Raw genomic sequence first — 18320 nt, forward strand, 5'->3', positions numbered from 1 at the left:
ATCCTTCGTAGGAAGTATTCAGCACCCCCTAAAGACTTGTTTCATAGGTGGGCTTTTAGATCACTGTAAGCTTTAGATTTTTAGGAAGTGGCAGTTGAATCTGTCATTGCGTTTTTAAATCAAATGATACAACCGTATTTCAATATCAGAGCCGTGATGTTTCTTATCAGACATGTGGCATTCTTCTCATTGAAGTCTGTAATGATGGAGCCATGCGGCGCCAGACTTGAAAGTATCAGAGAGGAGCCATCGCAACTTTACACATGCCTCCTTTCTGCCATGGCTCAGCAGTCGGCGTTTCACATTCAGGCAGCGTCGCATCCTTGCTGCCGGCGGCCGTGGCAGGATGATGCCTGAGGTGCCTCGGAGGAGGACCGTGCCCTCGTTACTCCTCAACTTGACTTTGGGTTTCACAAAGCGAGCCCTTTGTTTACGCTGACAGGATGCGCTGGCTACTGACCTGGAAAAAGTGGCCAAGACGGGTTGTCTTGTAAGGAAAGAGGGAGGCTGGTGATGTATAGGCTCCTTCTGGGACCTTTCATGGAACTGCTGTTGGAGACGCCCCGCAATCCCTCTCTCCCCTCGTCTCTCTCTCTCAACCCGCTATCTATCTCTGTTCCCCCCACTCTAGTCTTCCGCTCTCATCCCAGCTAGTCACTGGTGGTTTTTCATGAATCTCCCCCATGCCATGTTTCCCCCCCCACCCCAGTCACCGAGGTCATTCATCATTATTGTCAAGGGGGTAATGTGTGTGGGTGGGTGCAGAGATCTATGACTTCTTCATTTGAATGAACCTCATTAGATTGACTCTTCTTTGTAAAGGATCCCTTTAGAAAATAACCCTGGCAGTTATTTAGGTGATTCTCACATGATAGCCAATGGAACATGACGCCTCAGCCGAGCATGTTTGCCGGAACGCAGTCTGCAGGTTATGTTTTGCTTTATCATTCTGCCCCGCATACCTACATTTACATAGCAATGTGGTGTTGGACCTTGAGCTTGACTTGTGGTGCCTATGCTGTCAATATGATGCAATCTATTTTTTATTTTACTGACTCCACTGATCATTTACAACTATGAATGAGCCCATTGTACAAGGACGAGCTGCTTAGGTCTTTGGATTTTGACTTATTTAGGCTTTAAATCCTCAGTAATTTATTCTTCGAAGACTTGTCTCATTAAATCATGGAAAGAATCCACACAGGGAGTACAGCGGTAAAACTATTTAAGGTGCATGTGCAGTGTTCTCAGTTTACCTGTGTGTGTTGCTCAAGGGGTACCACGGTAGGTTTTTAATAAAAAGATATATTCCACATTTACCCCGAATATAATCCCTGCTTTCCCACAGAAGCACATTGAAGTTTGGTTTCCTTATTAGAGCAGATCGTTGTCAGGGCATCTTTAATCAGCCCGGTCCCGAGGGATGATATTTTTAGCCACCTTTTTTGGAGGCTAAGACTCCTTTACCCACGCAGAGCACTAATGAGATGGAGCGCTAGTGTAGGCAAGCGTTAATTAAGGCTAGTATGCAAAGGGAAGAGGCAAAAGCAACACGCTCATGGCATACATACATTAACTTTATCCCACCTCCTGCATGTTTTTTTCTCTCCTTATTTTTTTCTCTCTCTCTCTCTCTCTTTTTTTTTTCACGTAGGTTGCACAAACAACAGATGGCTCTGACGCCGACCTGTGGAAGGACGGCTTATTCAAATCCAAGGTCACCCGCTACCTCTGTTTCACCAGAAAAACTGTAAGTGTGAATGTAAACTTCTCCCTTTCCCTATGCATTCTGTACCAACACCTCGTATGCAGCACCTTTTTTTCTGTTTGCCAGCAGTTATTAGCACCATTTTCTGCCGTCAGAATATCTTAATGCACTTTGATCTGTGAAAGTCCCATTTAAAAAGGCCAGCGTTGGCAGCGCAGTTTTGAACTTTTACATATAATGGATCTGCATGCATATTCCAGATGAATAATACCTCAGTGAGCTATTTTTCATGTTGTACGTCCTCCTGAGAATATTATTTATTATTTATTCATGAAATAACAATGAGCTGTATTTTAACTATTCCAATTTATTCAATCAACAGCATCCCTGTAGAGAAAATGGTTCGCAACAACTTGTGATTCTTGAAAGCTGATGCACATATAATTGTGAATATAAAAACACTCATTTTTTATGTAAGAAATCACTCCACAAGAAGCACTTTCAGTACAGTTGTGCTATAAATAGAGCTCCCCAATTGAGTGGCATTGACTCTTCTGCAGCTGAAATGATATTGAAACTAGGACTGTCAAAGTTAACGCGATAACGCGTTCATACAAACACATTTTAACGCCACTAATTTCTTAACGCATTAACACAACTTGCGATTTTTTGGTTGTAGCGGGATCATAAACTAGAAAACCTATTGAATCCATTGGTACCAACCATGTCATACTAGCTTGTCGCAAAGGAGGTACTACTCTAAATTCTGGCGAGAAAAAAATGGCATGCTGATTTTCAAAGGGATCTCTTGACCTCTGACCTCAAGATATGTGAATGAAAATGGGTTCTATGGGTACCGACGAGTCTCCCACTTTATGATAATCACATGCAGTTTTGGGCAAGTCACAGTCAAGTCAGCACACTGACACACTGACAGCTGTTGTTGCCTGTTGGCCTTGAGTTTGCCATGTTATGATCTCATTGAAGTCTGTGAGCATATTTTTTATGCTAAATGCAGTACCTGTGAGGGTTTCTAGACAATATGTGTCATTGTTTTGTGTTGTTAATTGATTTCTAATAATAAATGCATGCATACATTTGCATAAAGCAGCATATTTGCCCACTCCCATGTTGATAAGAGTATTAAATACTTGACAAATCTTCCTTTAAGGTACATTTTGAACAGATACAAAATGTGCAATTAATTTGCGATTAATCACGATTAACTATGGACAATCATGCGATTAATCTCAATTAAATATTTGAATCGATTGACAGCCCTAGTTTGAATGTTTCCCATAGTGCTGTTGGGTCATTTTTGGACTCATCTCCTGCCTGCAGCCTACAGCTGATGTGTTGCTGCATGGCTGTCAGCTGCTACATGGCCATAAATACACCTACCTGTCTAACCCTCAGCTCATACTCCACAGCTTACTATTGGCTGTCTTCTCATTTGTTTCCATGGGTTGCAGCAGGTAGATAATGCAGACAGTGTAAACAAAACCTGCATTTTTTTTATATCATTTTGCATCAGCTCAATCTTAGGACTTAATCAATTTTTTTCCAGTGTGTCCTCTAAAAGCCAGGCAACTTGGCAGCGGCTGCCTCGTGCCTGAGCTCAATCTGGTCCTCAGTTTAGTACATAGCATACAAATAGCCTTCTCCTAGTTCCTGTATATTATCTTAAAATGTGTGTCCACATTGTTTTATAGACTTTGACACAAATAAAACATGACAGAGCCATCAACAAAGGCTATTTTGTCTGCCACTCAATGGAGCTCCCACTGTAATTGTCTATGACAAAAACAGATTCTGTAAAATTAGCCCCTGAATTATGTGGGGGGAAGTAAATAGTTTGTGATTTATCATACTCTAGGTTGGAGGTAGAAAGCCCCTTTTGTCAGGACCTGATGGAAGAAATCTCTCCAGCAAAAAGGGGGAAAACACAAAAAAAAAGGTTCCATGCATAGTAATAACATTCATCCATATTCCTCCTTAAGTCGGTATAAAAACTATGAATAAAAAATGTCTCTAATGGTAATGACTGTCGGGCAACAGTGGCAGCGGAATCCAGCCTTTTCGGACGCATCAAGTCACGCCTGGCTCGCCCCACTCTCTACCGCCGCTGTGTATTATTGCAATTTATTATGGCAAAAAATTAAAATGTAATGGGAGGCAGGGAAGAGTCATGCTTGAAAATGTCAACTACACAGTCCCTGATTGTTTTTAACCAGTCCCGTTCTGTTGATTAGACTGCCTGTTCTGTCTCCCATCATCCCACAGTTTCTCGCCAAAAGGTTGAGAATGATTACTAGTTCACAGATGCATTCTCTCATCGCAAAAAAAAAGCTATTAGAGAGTAATTACTTCAGCTATTTTGTCAACCCTTCTCTTTAGAGACTTCCCGAGCTTTTAGTAAATCATTGACTCTATTATCTCTACATTTTCCCTCCTGAGCCCTCCAAAAAATGACTAACCTTTTCTTTTTCTTGCTCTCTGTCCTTTTTAAAAGTTACATTTGCATACATGACTTTAAATTTCCTCCTCGTGCTCTCTCTCTTTTTTTTTTTTAGGAGGCTGACGTTGTTGTGGACATGAAGCTGATTGACATTAAGGACGCGTTGCCAGAGGGCTTCACACCTGTGGAAGAAACATTGGACACAAGTAAGTAAACAGTCGATACCGACCACAGGCTCGCTCCCCTCCTCTTCCTGGGTTTTTTTTTCACTCTCCGACCAGCTTATGCGGAGGTCCTCGGGGGCAGCTTTGCTTGAGATAGTGAATGTTTTATGGGTGCAGGTTAGCTTAATTTATGGCAGACTGTGGGAATAAAATAAACATTTTGCCCTGGAGGTACAAGAGAAGAGAATCATGAGTCATTGTTTATCTCAGCTGGAGCTGTGCTTTTCTTTATGAGGGGCTTATTTATTTATGTATTTATTTGGGGAGAGGACGAGTGGATGGGGGTTATCTAATATTAATGAAATGCATTCCCCAATGCTTTAGTGCTTTTTGAGTGCTATGTATTTCCCCCTCACTATCCATGCCTCGGAAATGTAATAATATTTTGGTGTGGGGAGTGAGGACAGCTTGTTTATTATTTTTATTATCATTGCATTTACACTGCACTTTCTAGTGTTGCAGGGGAAATAAATGAGCGAGGCACGAATGCAATATAAGGAAAGCATGGCCATGTTTTTTGCCAGAATGAAGAAAAGAGATTATGTTTTGTTTGGCTATGGTTGTAATTTAATGTTTTATTACTTTACGTGAATCCATGTTTAATGTATACATGTGACATTATGTATGAGTTTCTGAATATCCAGTTTAAATCCCTGTTGTGCACTAAAGCTGATGGAGGATTCACTTGCTTCTGTCATTTCACCTACTAAAATGATAAAAATTATAATAACGCATGAGGATATTGTGGCTTTCTGTTGTCCAGTTATTTCCCTTTGAGCACAGCGAGTCACCCAGAAGCTGATATTAGCTCATCTCTTATTCGGAGACTGGTAATGACTAAATAGCAAAGCATAAGTGGGATTTGTGAATATATAGATTTCTCCTATAGGTTCAAAATGTCTATAATAGGGCTGTCAATTGATTAAAATATTTAATCGTGATTAATAGCAAATTAATCGCATCTGTTCAAAATGTACCTTAAAGGGAGATTTGTCAAGTTTTTAATACTCTTATTAACATGGGAGTGGGCAAATATGCTTGCTTTATGCAAATGTATGTATATATTTACTATTGGAAATGAATTAACAACACAAAACAATGACAGATATTGTCCAGAAACCCTCACAGGTACTCTATTTAGCATAAAAAAAGATGCTCAAATCATAACATGGCAAACTGCAGCCCAACAGGCAACAACAGCTGTCAGTGTGTCAGTGTGCTGACTTGACTATGATTTACCCAAAACTGCATGAAATTATCATAAAGTGGGCATGTCTGTAAAGGGGAGACTCGTGGGTACCCATAGAACCCATTTTCATTCACATATCTTGAGGTCAGAGGTCAAGGGACCCCTTTGAAAATGGCCATGTCAGCTTTTCCCTCACAAAAAGTTTGTGTAAGTTTGCAGCGTTATTTAACCTCCTTCGCAACAAGCTCGTATGACACGGTTGGTACCAATTGATTCCTTAGGTTTTTCTAGTTTCATATGATACCAGTATCTTCACTGAGCCCGCTACAACCTAAAAATCACAAGTTGCGTTAATGAGTTCAAGAAATTAGTAACGTTAAAAAACAATTTGCGTTAATGAGTTATTATCGCGTTTACTTTGACAACCCTAGTCTGTAGGTTTATTTTTTTTTTAGCTTGAAACTCAGAGATGACAGAAATGGATACCACCAATTCCTGTCTGACAACCTCATGTGTATCTGACTCCTCAGAGGAAACCGCCATGAGGAAGAGGAGGCTCTGCGTGAAAATCAGCCCTCTCACGGCCGCCGTGACGGCTGTGTATGACATCCAGGTCGTTGCGAAGTCCAAGTACCATCTTGTTAACTACACCTGCATAGGGTGAGCTGTTTGGCACTGGAAATAAATTAATTCATGATGTTTTGTATCTTCTCTCAATCACCGTACTTGGTTACTAATTTGCATGAAGGATTACCAGCTTGTTTAAAACTAAAAGAAACACTCTTCTTCATCTTTACACAGTGAGATGAACAGTATGGGGATATGGTACCGAATGGGAGATGTCTCTCAGCCTCAGTCATCCCAGGAAATGTCCAGTACACCTAGTGACGCTCCAGCCAACACAGCAGCAAGGTAACATCCTGCCACTTTATTCAGCAGTGCCTCTTGAAGTTTAACTTTCCTCCTTGCTCTCTTTTATATTTCACGCCCAGTGTGCTCTTGAGCTGTTGTTACGCTTCTGTACCACATTGTACGACAACGAAGACACAAGCAATTGATCACTCCCGGGCAATCTGCCGTAAAAGGTTGTGTCTGGACAACGAGGTAGCGAGGGTGAACCGGGGAGACGGGCTAACTAGACAGGATCCCCCGAACAAGAACACGAGTTCAATGAGGGCTAAACTCCTGCTATTTGTGGGTTGTCCCGGGAGGCAGAGGCAGGTCGCTGCTCTGACTGCGGTGACAGGAGTGTTGCACCGTGCAGACAAAGAGGAGGAGATATAGCCCGGAGAGCGAGCAACAGCTGCAGAGGAAGGGAGGAGAGCTCCGAGATCTCCGCCATGCTGGAGCGTGCGTCCCCTCCTCTGCTCATGCTGCTCAGGCTTCCTCCGCCTCAGGCCTCCGAGTGAACGGAGCAACCCTTTGTACTGTGTCCAGATCAAACAGCTCAATTATTTATCGCAATGAAGAACTGGGGATTTCCACAGCAAATTGTAAATAAACAACTGAGACTCCTTCGGTGTGGCGCCGCCGTGGAGAAGGGAAGCTTGGCACGGGGCGCTGATGGGTTTGCCAGCTTGAAGTGCTATGCTTTGCCATCCCGCGCTGGGCTGAGTAAAAGCCACTTAAAAGCCACAACAGGCCAGAGCGGTGGATGCCAGCAGGCGTAGTCAATACAGAGCTTCTGTTCACCACTCAGTGCGATGAGAACAATAAAACGGACAGCCGTGAATTCAAAACCCAAGTTCAAACTGGGTTTTGTGAAGAGTCCACATTTTGGAAATCAATGGTCAATAATGTTTGATGTGTTGAAGCGATGGTGAGCGCTCAGGCCCGCGCGTACGCCTTAGCGACTCTTACCGGTAATCCTCCGCTCTTTTGAAGACCACTTTCAAGTTGCCGAGGCTCAGAGGTTGGAATAAATTGCACCTCGAAGCGACTCACACCCACTCCTGATGCCTGCTGAGATCACAGGCTGCTGTTTTTGTATTAACATTAAAATTCATTCCACAGTCAGAGAGTCTTCTTTTGAGAGTATTTCCATCCATAATGCACTGACACATAAGGACGGGACTGTGGGCAATTTAGACAGCGGCAGTTCTTTGACTATTTATCTGGCATCCTCTCCGTGTAGTTACATGCACTTTAGACAACCATACATACAGCTATAAATATTTCTGTAGTTTCTTTTAAGTCTCAGATTAGATAGTTTGACACGGTGATTTATAAACAGCTCTTCAACACCCTCTGATTGCTTAAGTAAGTACAGTACTACAGCGGTAACTGTCTGTGTAGTATCACCCCACTATACTTTATTCATATTCAGCAAGAGAAAATTCTCTCCTCCATGCCTCCTTCAGGCTATCTATAACAACTTTATGGCCTTTGGAGAATAGCACCTCTTAAATTTAAGTGCTCTTTACAGTCAGTGGAAAAGATGTTTTAAATACAGTCAATAATGTGTAAATTTTTAATGACCCTTATAATTTTGAAAGCTGCGGTGATCCCTCTCAAATGTTAAGTTGCCTCAGGCAGCGAGAGCTTGTTAGAGTTGTGTACAAACGTACACTGAAAATCATGGTTGTTTTTTTCAGCAGCGCAGAGCTGCAGTACACAGTAACTGCAGGGTGTTGCATCATTATGGGATGCACAGAGTTATTGCATCAAGGCTAAGGTGTTGTATTTGAATTGTTTTTGTATTGTTTTGTCTGCTGAATACAGGGAATCTGCAGCACTTGAAAAGTTTTCAAAGACTTAAAAAATGATTTTCCTAAGAAAGGCCTTAGAAACTTTTAGACTACTCTTAGATAAAGAGTCTCATTGAAGAGTCTTAGATTGCATTTACAAAAGTCTTTCAGATTGCTGGCTGTCGTCAAATCTATAAACTAAAAGTTGGATTGTGGCAACAGTGAATTGTGCACGTAGGAGGTTGTTTCCAACTCAGTCGGCAGAAAATATGTTGGCAGTGTACGTTTTTGCAAACCATTCAACGTATCGTCGCAACGTAACAACGCAACATAACAACGCAACATAACAACGTAACGTAACAACGTAACGTAACAACGTAACGTAACAACGTAACGTAACAACGTAACGTAACAACGTAACGTAACAACGTAACGTAACAACATAGCGTAACAACGCAACATAACAACGTAACGTAACAACGTAACGTAACAACGTAACGTAACAACGTAACGTAACAACGTAACGTAACAACGAAACTACTGTAATAAAAGGCCCTACAGCTGACTTTCTTATGCAACAAGCGTAACAACGATACGTAAAAGCGTAAAGTCAACATTTACTTTTGGTTTCACACGGGACATGAACAGCAGTCTCCTGTTTGAAAGTCCTGTATTTGTTTAGTGTATTAAATGTCAAAAAGTAGTGAAAAAGGCCCACTAAAATGTCTCACAGCCCAAGGTGATGTCTTCAAATTGCTGGTTTTGTCCGTCCAACGGTCCAAAACTCAAAACATATTTCATTTACCATCATATGGCAAAGAAAAGCAGTAGATCCTTAAATTTAACCAGCAAATGTTACAAATATTACTGAATTTATCAATCCAATATCAAAATTGACAACATTTTCTTTCAATCAACTAATTGAAGTTGCTAATCCATCCATCCATTGTCTACAGTTTTTTCCAGGTTGCATTAATTGAATTAATGATATGAAGGAATTATTGTTATATACTGGTGGGAAGTATATACCAGTATCTATACCAGCGCAAAACTGCCACCTCGACTTCACCACACCACAGACTGCGTGGGTTGTAGCTGCTGCAGTAGTGGGCCAATCACACGTTGCATTAAATCAAGGAATGCTTGTGGTTATTGTCATTTGTTTCTAGATCTAGGTACAAAAGGATCGAAAGTGGGTATGGTTTGACTGGAGAAGTTTAGTTACTTTGTACTGGGTTATTTCAGTTAATACCAGAAACGTATGGAGTACCGATATCCAGCCCTACTGAAGATAAATGTGATATAATCATAAAGAATTCTAGGTCCCTACTGGTTTTCCATCATACTTTATGCTTTAGCCGGTATCATTGTGAAACGGGTATTAAACTGTATTCTATGTGGTATTAAAAAGTCTTAGGAAGTCTTAGATTTAACTAGGTGGACCCTTCAGAAACCCTGTAAAAAGAGGTCTTAGGAGTTCGTAAAGTAATGATTATTTTCTCACTTCAAGCTGGATCAAGGATAAACACTAAATCTAAAATACTTATTTCTTATTGGCTCAGGCTGTCGCACCATATTGAGCCACTAAAGCTGTTTGGGTACAGGCCTGTTAAGCAGTCGGCCGTTGCAAATGCGTTTGAACCTTGTGTGTGTTTAACGTCTCTTTATCAAGTTTGTCTAAAGCGTCTCAACCAGCGACCGCGCTCCGTTTTGATTCATAGCCGCAGCTTGATGTCAACCACTTTGGCTTGTTCTCTGTCAAGACCGACCGTATCAGCCGCTCCCCTGACTTTATAATGTGGAAAACCTGCGCCATCCGGTCAGCCTTTTAATGTGTCCAGTAAAGTATCCCCCTCCTTCCTTCTCCTGGCCAACGCTGCCATTTGTTCTCCTGATAAAACTGTCATTGCTGAGGCTGATATCTGACCTCTACAGTGACTGCTAGCATAAATTAGACTTGTCCTAATATTGCAATTTCTTTCGCTTCACTCAGAATCAAGGTTTTTGACATTTCTCTTAGAATAATAGGCTATTGTACACACGGACACTTTTTAAATCAAACTGTACAGCGATAAAAATGTCAAGGCCGAGTATCTTTTTTTTCTTCATTGCATACTGTAGCTGGCTTTAACACGTGAAGCCTCGAGAGTCATCAGTGTCAGAATTGGCGTGCATATCAATACGTTTGGGATAGCACTGTCTTCTACCTGTGACACTCCACGCATTGCTGCAGCTCTGCAGGAGTATTGTATCAGCTTTCATTGCTCGCTGGTTAACCAAGACTTCCCACTGCACACGACTCTTGAGGAGACCGCGACTGTCAGCGTGTCGCCTGACAGATCTCCCATCTCAAGTGCTGGGGAACAATCATTCCCGGCTCAATCTCGCTCATTACTTTCTCGCGTTTTCAGGAAAAAAAAGTTGCAGAAAGTAGCTGAGATCAAGCGAAAGGGATGCGTCGGAGCAGTGCCAGGAATGATCGAATGATCAGCCGAGATCTGATGGGCTCTAGACTGTTCAGTGATTTGCCACCAAATTCAGAGAGATCCTCTTTTTCAACACCTGACACCGAGCTTAAAGGAGGATAATGATGGGTGAGAAAGCAGCTCCCACAAAGCAGCACTGTTGGCACATAGAGGAAGGTGTGGAGATGTTGTCACGGGAAAGGCTGGATGTGTGTCAAAACAAGAGCTTCCAGCTCTCTGTATCGCAGCTCTGGCTCTTCAGCGATATTACTCTCATCCTCATCTTACCTCTCTGCTGACTACCGCTCGTCTGTCCCCACTGTCTCTCCCACTTTCTCCTCTTTTTTTTTTAACACAGACAACTCTTTTGCTTATTCCGCGTGGAACAACTTAAAGAACGCCACACAAAAGAATCCGTCGAACCGTAATTCATGTTGTCAAGTAAATCCTCAGTGTCGCGGTTTGCTTTGCCGCGCTAATATGATTTTAACTGCGGCAGATTTCATGGGAACACAAGACTCTTGATCTGCGTTGTAATTGCGTAAATCTTTCAGGCCGCGTTCCCAGTTTTACCATAATTTGATGAGGAACTACACTATAATTGAATATTCAAATTAGGAATATGTGTCAATATGGCTCTCCTTGCCTGAAATGAGGATTAATTGTTGTCAAAACTCCAGTGGCCGACATAATACGAGCCCACAACACCGCTGTTGATTAGCGAATGCACTTGCCATGTTTTTGTTTTAAGAATTAGTTGTCTAATTGATTTGCCATATGTTACCCTCTCCAATGCACCTAAAATTGTATTTAGAAATCACCAATTTGGATTGAGACAGTTTTGTGTTTCAAACAGATGGGAAAAGCAACCCTGGAGGTTGCCTGTAGAAAAAGCATTTCATGAGCAGCACATTTCCCCGGTTTCACGCCGAGTCTTCAGGGTTTTAAGTACCACTTTCACTTTTTCAGATACATAGATAAATAGCCAGACTTAATACTGTCTCTGTTGTCTTTGTTTATTCTGAGTGCTAATTTAACAACACTAACACAGACGCCCTAAAAGGACATTTCCCCCCCACACACAGCCACTCTATCAGTCCATGGGATGTCTCCGTGCTTTGAAAGATGTGTACCTTTCTTCCTCAGCAGTGGAATCAACCTTTTGAAAGGTAAAAGAAGTCGGCGTCGAATATGGCAATCGTTCCCTCGCAAGATTGATGCCAACCTTTTAAAAATTCACCATTGGCCTGGATTTAACATGGCCAAATGCTGATGTAAATGAGGAGGAGAAAAGTCGACCCTTTCATTGCAAATAAATCTGAGTTGCAGGCTTCAGCTCATAAATACCACAGCCTGTCAGAAGTCTTGTTTTATTGCTCTTGATGGAAATTATTGCATTTATTTATCTCATCCGAAGAGATAAGGCTTTGAAAGCCACAACTCATGCACACACAGCACTCACGGAAAATGCAGATCTGCCTTTAGCCTTAAATTTCAGGTTTTTAGATTTTACACCCACACGTAAGAATTATGTTTTCCATAATACAGAACATGATGCACAAAGCAGACTTCATTATTTGCAACTTCACACCTGCTCGCTCCCAAAATCTGTCGTCTTTTCATAATTCAGTCTTGTTCTTTGTCTGTAACAACAAACTCTTAACGCCTGCGTGTCCTCCAATCAAAGCAATTTCCCTTCTTTTTTTACGATATCGCCAACTACTTTGCATTATCATTATAGAATCATTTGTTTTATAATGCCATCCCGGAGCTCATTGTACCTTCAGAGCATGTCATGTTATGCAGCTCCCTCCAAGCTGTGAATTATATATTTTTTTCCCCCTGCTTGCTGTGGATTTATCGATCCGTAGGGGTGAGTCACAGGGTGTAATTCATGATAGCTTGATTGATGAGGATTTCAATCTTATATGGTTTGTTAACTTCAACTGCCCACAAAGTGCATTCTGTGCTGTTTTTCTGTAATACAAGGCCATGAAAACGGTAAAAAAAACAAGACTTCCCTTGAATAATGGAATCTCTCAGTTCCTCCAGAATTTACAAGATCCTGCTCCAATCCCCCTCTCCGTTAAAGGTCTGTTCAAGCCCCTGGGCAGCTGAGGCACGGTTTAACTTTTACCATATTTCTCCTCTTTTAGATTCATCCTGGTATTTCAGGGCTCTGTTTTGCTTTTAAATAAAAAAGCCTTTGTGTTTGGAGCTCCCGTGCTAAATACATTCTCTTGCATTATATTTTAATGTCGGAGCAGCGTGTGTTGGAACATAATTGTCCTCGTCTGTACATGCATTATGTATATTTTTACCTTGATGGTCAGTAATATAGTGTTGATCGGTTGTTGCGTTCTCTCTTCCAGCAGGAGGACCCCGAGCAGGCCGGTCTATGAGCACCAGAGCAGTGGGAACTACACCATGACAGGTAAATGGTCTTGCACTTTAAATATACGCAAGTCAGCACCATTTAGACAATTAGAGGGATTTAATAGTTTCCCTAAGATGCATTAGGGTAGTTAAACTCCTTACTTGTAGTCATCTTACTGCAAGAAAAAGGTTCAATACTTGTACTTTCGTACTCTGAATGTCGTCTCCACGTGTACATAAAGGCGTCTCCTCTGGTTCTTGATCTACAAACGCTCTAGATCCCCTCAGTGATGGATACTGTACAGAGCTTTGCTTATCTGAGCGAACGTGACTTCCCAGAGGAGCTCGGCATTACACTCAAGAGAACATTTAACAGCTGTCAAAGACGATCCATCACACGCCGTACTTACATACGTATACCGTTGCATTGCACCGGACCAATTCCCTTCTCTTTTGTCGAGGAGAGAAACTCCACTATATAGTACAATGCTCCGGGACTAAAACAGGAGAAGAGAGGCTAATTCGTTAGGCAGCAGAGCTTAGCCATGACAGCCTCAGAGCCACAGAGTCAGAGCCGGCTGAGGCGCTCCAGCCTTAAAGAGCGTGTGATCCACACGAGGTGAACGAGGCAAGCAGGTTTTTTATCCAGCTGGAGAGAGACACCATGTGGTGAGGATTCCTCCTGCTGCTCAGACAGAGGCACACCCATGCTATGGCCATGTTTCACCCTGCCTTTTTAATACAAGACATCTAGGTTTTAAACTATTGCTGAAGTGCACATGATAGAAAATATATAAATATAAAAATAAATTTTAATTTTAAAGTATCTCTAAATTATAAGCCATTTTCTTTTCTTTTTTTGCATGCCACCATCCAAAAACAAAAAACAGTAATTCACAAAAAATGATTAATACATAATTTTGTTGTTATGACAGTCATATTATAAGTTAGTCGAGACAAGTGTGGCCCTGAAGGAGCAGACATTAACACACAGCTGAGCGGTTCGTGGCATTGGGTGTGCGATTCCTCCACTGGGACGGGGTTTGAGTGACAGTGAAGAACATGCACATACTGTACAGCCGGTTGCCAGCAGTCATCATTTATCTCCAGAAAACCGTCCTTTGCAGCTGCACAGACTCCCTCTCTTTTCTTCTACCTTCATGTGTCCCTGCATGATTTTTTTTTTTTTAAAGAAGAGAGGATAATGGAGTTAGCCCGAGACGGCTCTCGGCTCTATTTCTTGAGGCTGTGTACTCGTCAGCCTTTGCGGCATCATGCCGCAAATGTGAGAGAACGCAACTTCCCTTCATTAACAATGTGATAGCCCGCGGACCAAGTGTGAGGTCGTAGCCGACAGCCTATTTGTGTTAATTGTTAGTTCTGGTATGTGTGGGTGCGTGGGCATCTGCGTGTGCATGTGTGTGTGTGTGTGGGCTGACAGCTGGCCAGGTTCGAGTTGGTCTAAAACCATGTGCGCTCTGTCAGGGTTGTACCGGCGCCTTCTTTAGGATTGATGAATTGCCTGCTTTCTTGATTAAACCCTCCGTCACTTCCCAACAAAACAAAAAACCCCAACAGAAAAAAAAAAAAAAAGAAAAGCGAGTGAGTTGAGGGGAGGAGAGGTAACATGTCTGGGAAATCTGTCATCCGCAGTCACATCATGTACAGATGTGATGTGCAGGCGCTTTGACATTTATTACCAGAATATTAAAAACTAATTCACATTTATTTTGCAGCCCTCTTTTCGCTTGACAGTTCAAGCTCATTTGAAAAGTTATCAAGTTTTCAACCTTTTTTTTTGCTTTTCTCCACCACGTTGCTTTGATCCACGCCAAGTCCCCTTTTGCCAATTAGGTCTGTTATTCATACGTTGACAGACAAGCAGGATAGTTTATAGGTAATTAAACGTGCATTCATGAGATGTGTCTAAAAAGCATACGTTTGATAAAAATAAATGCCATGGCGTCGAAAAAAGGTCTGAAAATAAACCTATGTGACGCGTTGCTTTGCAGTCTCCCGTCATTACCTACAGAGCAACATATATAGTATTCAGCAGACATCCACCTGATAAGAAGGTAAACGTAATAAAAAGTAATACATTTACATATCTATCGCATTAATCAAAAATAAATCCTGACATTGGCCCTGATCTAACGTAATATGGAGAGCAATTATTTCCCTATCCATTAGAGGAACTTCAATTAACAGACACGAGACAGTTCATCCTTCAGAGGAGGAGGAGGAGGAGGAGGAGGAGGAGGAGGAGGAGGAGGAGGAGGAGGAGGAGGAGGAGGAGAAAAAATAGGAGGCTCAAATTAACTTGGGTTTGCAAAATATCTTGGCAGGATGACAGTGATTTTTGATTTCCAGGAAACAATATTAGAATTCTTATTAAACTATGTGCATCTGCTTTTAATTTGCTGCAAATAATTGGAAAATGCAATGGAGCTTTCCAATTAAAGCTCCACTTTATGCTGTTTAATAATACCCTCATAATATTATAGCTTATGAAATGACAGGTGAGTTGGTGTATGAATAAAACATAAAGCCCTGTAATAAGAGACAGAAAAAAAAAAAGAAAAAAAACGGGACAGTTGTTGGGGGGCTTTTAAATGCTCGACATAATTTGCATATATTAATCTCCTCTTTTCAGCCTTATCAAGTATTCCACTGTATTTGAAGTTAAAATAGTCGTGACAGGCAGGGGTACGCTTCGTTTTTCCAAGGATTTATTACTTGTATAATTCTGGATCTTTAATAAGCCAATATGACTGATCCTCTGAGTTCTGTGGAATTTGGTTAATTGTTCCAGATGGTGCTCACTGATTATGCAAAATTACTTTCTTTCTCCTCTTTTTTTCCCCCCCAACTAACTACACCATTTCTTGATTGACTAACATGGAGAAAAAAGATTATTTTTGGCGCCGCACTTTCATTAAGAGGGTTCTCATCAGGTTTCAAACAAAAGTTCCATCTTATCTCCTTGTGTAGTTCTGGGCGAGGCTGCGCGCGAGAGGAAGGCGATCAGCCGGCTCTTATCTCAAACCGTGATGGATCTCAACTGCTTCTGCACCGCTGGGGTTATATTTTAGAATAACACAATTCTTTAGGCTGAGGGATTAAAAAACACGACCTCTGGATAGTGACACAAAAGTTATTATTAGTGCACGCCGTTCTCTTCTTTCTCCTTTCTCCTCTCTTTCTCTCGCAGAGATTGATGAAATTACTAAGCAGCGGGGTTGGTCCTCCACTCGCAGCTCCGGCTCCATCCACAACTCACTAACATTCTGTTTTGCATCAGCTAAACCGAGCTGAATGAATCATTTATGGAAGTGTTATGGGGGAGTATCGGCAGATTTACTGCCGAGCTTTTACTTTAGATGGAATGGGATTTCTATGAAACCGATCTTGATGTCTGAAGTAATGCCAAAGCTTACATTAAGACATGAAAGGAGCGCTCTTAAAACCCACGTTTTGCTTCTTAATTCCCCTGGTCAGCAAAAGGAGGAATGGAGAGAGAGGGGGGTGGGGGGTTCAGCAGGAGAATAGTATTTACACCTAATGTATATACACACACACACACACACACACACACACACACACACACACACACACACACACACACACACACGCACACACACATCCTCAGACTGTTTACTACTCCCAGCAGCTAATGATATGAAGGAGTGCTGAATTTCTTCTTAATAATTTGATGGCTTGCAAATTACGCAGTGTTTATATTTGCCTTAATTCAGATTTAAGTTTGAGCTGTTGATGCATATTCAAATAGCAGCATAGTTTCAACGCTTTGGGGGGAATACTGCAGAACTGAATTAAACAACTGGAAAAAAAAATCACACCAGCATGCTAAGAACAAAAATAATGCTAAAAAGTAGAAGGTAAGAGATGTTAGAGTTATTGTCAGTGTCATAAAGTGAAATTAATTATGCAGAGCATATGTAATTCTCTCTACTGTTAAGTCTTTGCCGGATCACCCAAAAAAAAGACTCATTGTTTTCTGATCTCAACACAAGCTTTGTTTCCTTGTGGAGAAAGTCATGGATAATGGAATAAGTTATATTGGACACGTGTTAAGACAAACATGTTTTTTTGTGAATCTGGATTGTGTGTGTTTTTCAGAAAACAAAATTTAAAAAATCCCATCCTTACCCAAGTGGTCTCTGGTCTTATGTAGAATAGCTGATCTGAAACACTGTAGTCTAATTTGTGACCACAAAACCTTCAAGCTGCGACCAAGCCAAACACAATATAAAAATTGAAGGGTTTAATTTTGTGTAGACTGTGTATGTCTTCTCAGTCAAAAAGCACTTTTGGATTTTAACAAGTTAAAGAGCCTTTAAAGCTGTTGACGTTTACCCTACTGATATTAGGGCTGTCGTGGTGAAGACATTTTCTCTGCGGTGACAATGATTGGCCCAACAGCCTTAATGTTTTTGTTTTCGCAAATTACTTATTTAATCCTGATTTTAGTGCTGTAGAAATAAACGTTATTGTTGGGCTATTATTTATATTGTTGCTTTTTAAATGAAAGTTTTAAAACTCATGAAATACTTTTTTGTTAACTGCAGAACACAGAAGGACAACGAGGTGCAGCGTTTTTTTCAGCTGAGACGCTTTGGTTGCATCTGGTTGTAATGATACGGAATATCCGCAAAAGAAAAAAATGTCGGCACAAGTTAGAGCACCTGCTCAGGATGAAGGGAAGGCTGGAGCACGTTGCGAGAGAGGACTGACCCACCGGTCTGTGTGTATTCATTTCTCCATTGTTGTTGTTGTTTAGCACTTGTACATGTAGGATGTGACAGTTAGTCTTTGTGGTGTTTGTCCCGCCTCTCCTCCACTGTGATTGGACCGCTGGGTAAAAAGTGACAGTGACTAGCGCAGCGTTTTACCCAAAGTTGAACATTTTCAACTCTCTGCCACCAGAAAAAAAACACCAAACATGCAGCGCTCAGCACAGCATAGACACTCAGCGCAAATAATGCACGAAAAGAAAAAAACGCGAGCATAGCGGTTGTGGCGGCTGCTTACCATCCCTTGCGGTTGGCTTGTTAATAGTACGGTATTACAATATTGCAATTATTGCAGACAGCCCTAACTTATTTGTCAAAAATCAGATTGGACTACCCAGGTTATTTTGAAACATGATCGATCCCAGTGTGATGGTGCCATTAAGTATTTGGGGATCAATC

At 41.5% G+C, this 18320-nt stretch overlaps 1 protein-coding gene and 1 long non-coding RNA gene across 3 annotated transcripts in view; one reads left to right on the plus strand and one right to left on the minus strand.

The window, feature by feature from the left end:
- Positions 1–5438, minus strand: part of LOC141769496 (uncharacterized) — a 97938-nt gene extending 92500 nt beyond the window's left edge. The window contains exon 1 of the long non-coding RNA XR_012594304.1: positions 5368–5438. This is a non-coding gene — a long non-coding RNA (uncharacterized LOC141769496). The remainder of the gene's footprint in view (positions 1–5367) is intronic.
- mvb12bb (multivesicular body subunit 12Bb) overlaps positions 1–18320 on the plus strand; it is a 142789-nt gene that overhangs the window by 107756 nt on the left and 16713 nt on the right. The window contains exons 5-9 of one of the 2 annotated variants that reach the window (XM_074638630.1): positions 1655–1750; positions 4282–4372; positions 6110–6239; positions 6381–6491; positions 13104–13165. In XM_074638630.1, coding sequence (XP_074494731.1) covers positions 1655–1750; positions 4282–4372; positions 6110–6239; positions 6381–6491; positions 13104–13165 — 490 coding nt within the window. The remainder of the gene's footprint in view (positions 1–1654; positions 1751–4281; positions 4373–6109; positions 6240–6380; positions 6492–13103; positions 13166–18320) is intronic. The other variant, XM_074638631.1, reaches the window with a different exon arrangement.

The sequence above is a fragment of the Sebastes fasciatus genome, chromosome 6, assembly GCF_043250625.1.
Source record: "Sebastes fasciatus isolate fSebFas1 chromosome 6, fSebFas1.pri, whole genome shotgun sequence".
NCBI lineage: Eukaryota > Metazoa > Chordata > Actinopteri > Perciformes > Sebastidae > Sebastes > Sebastes fasciatus.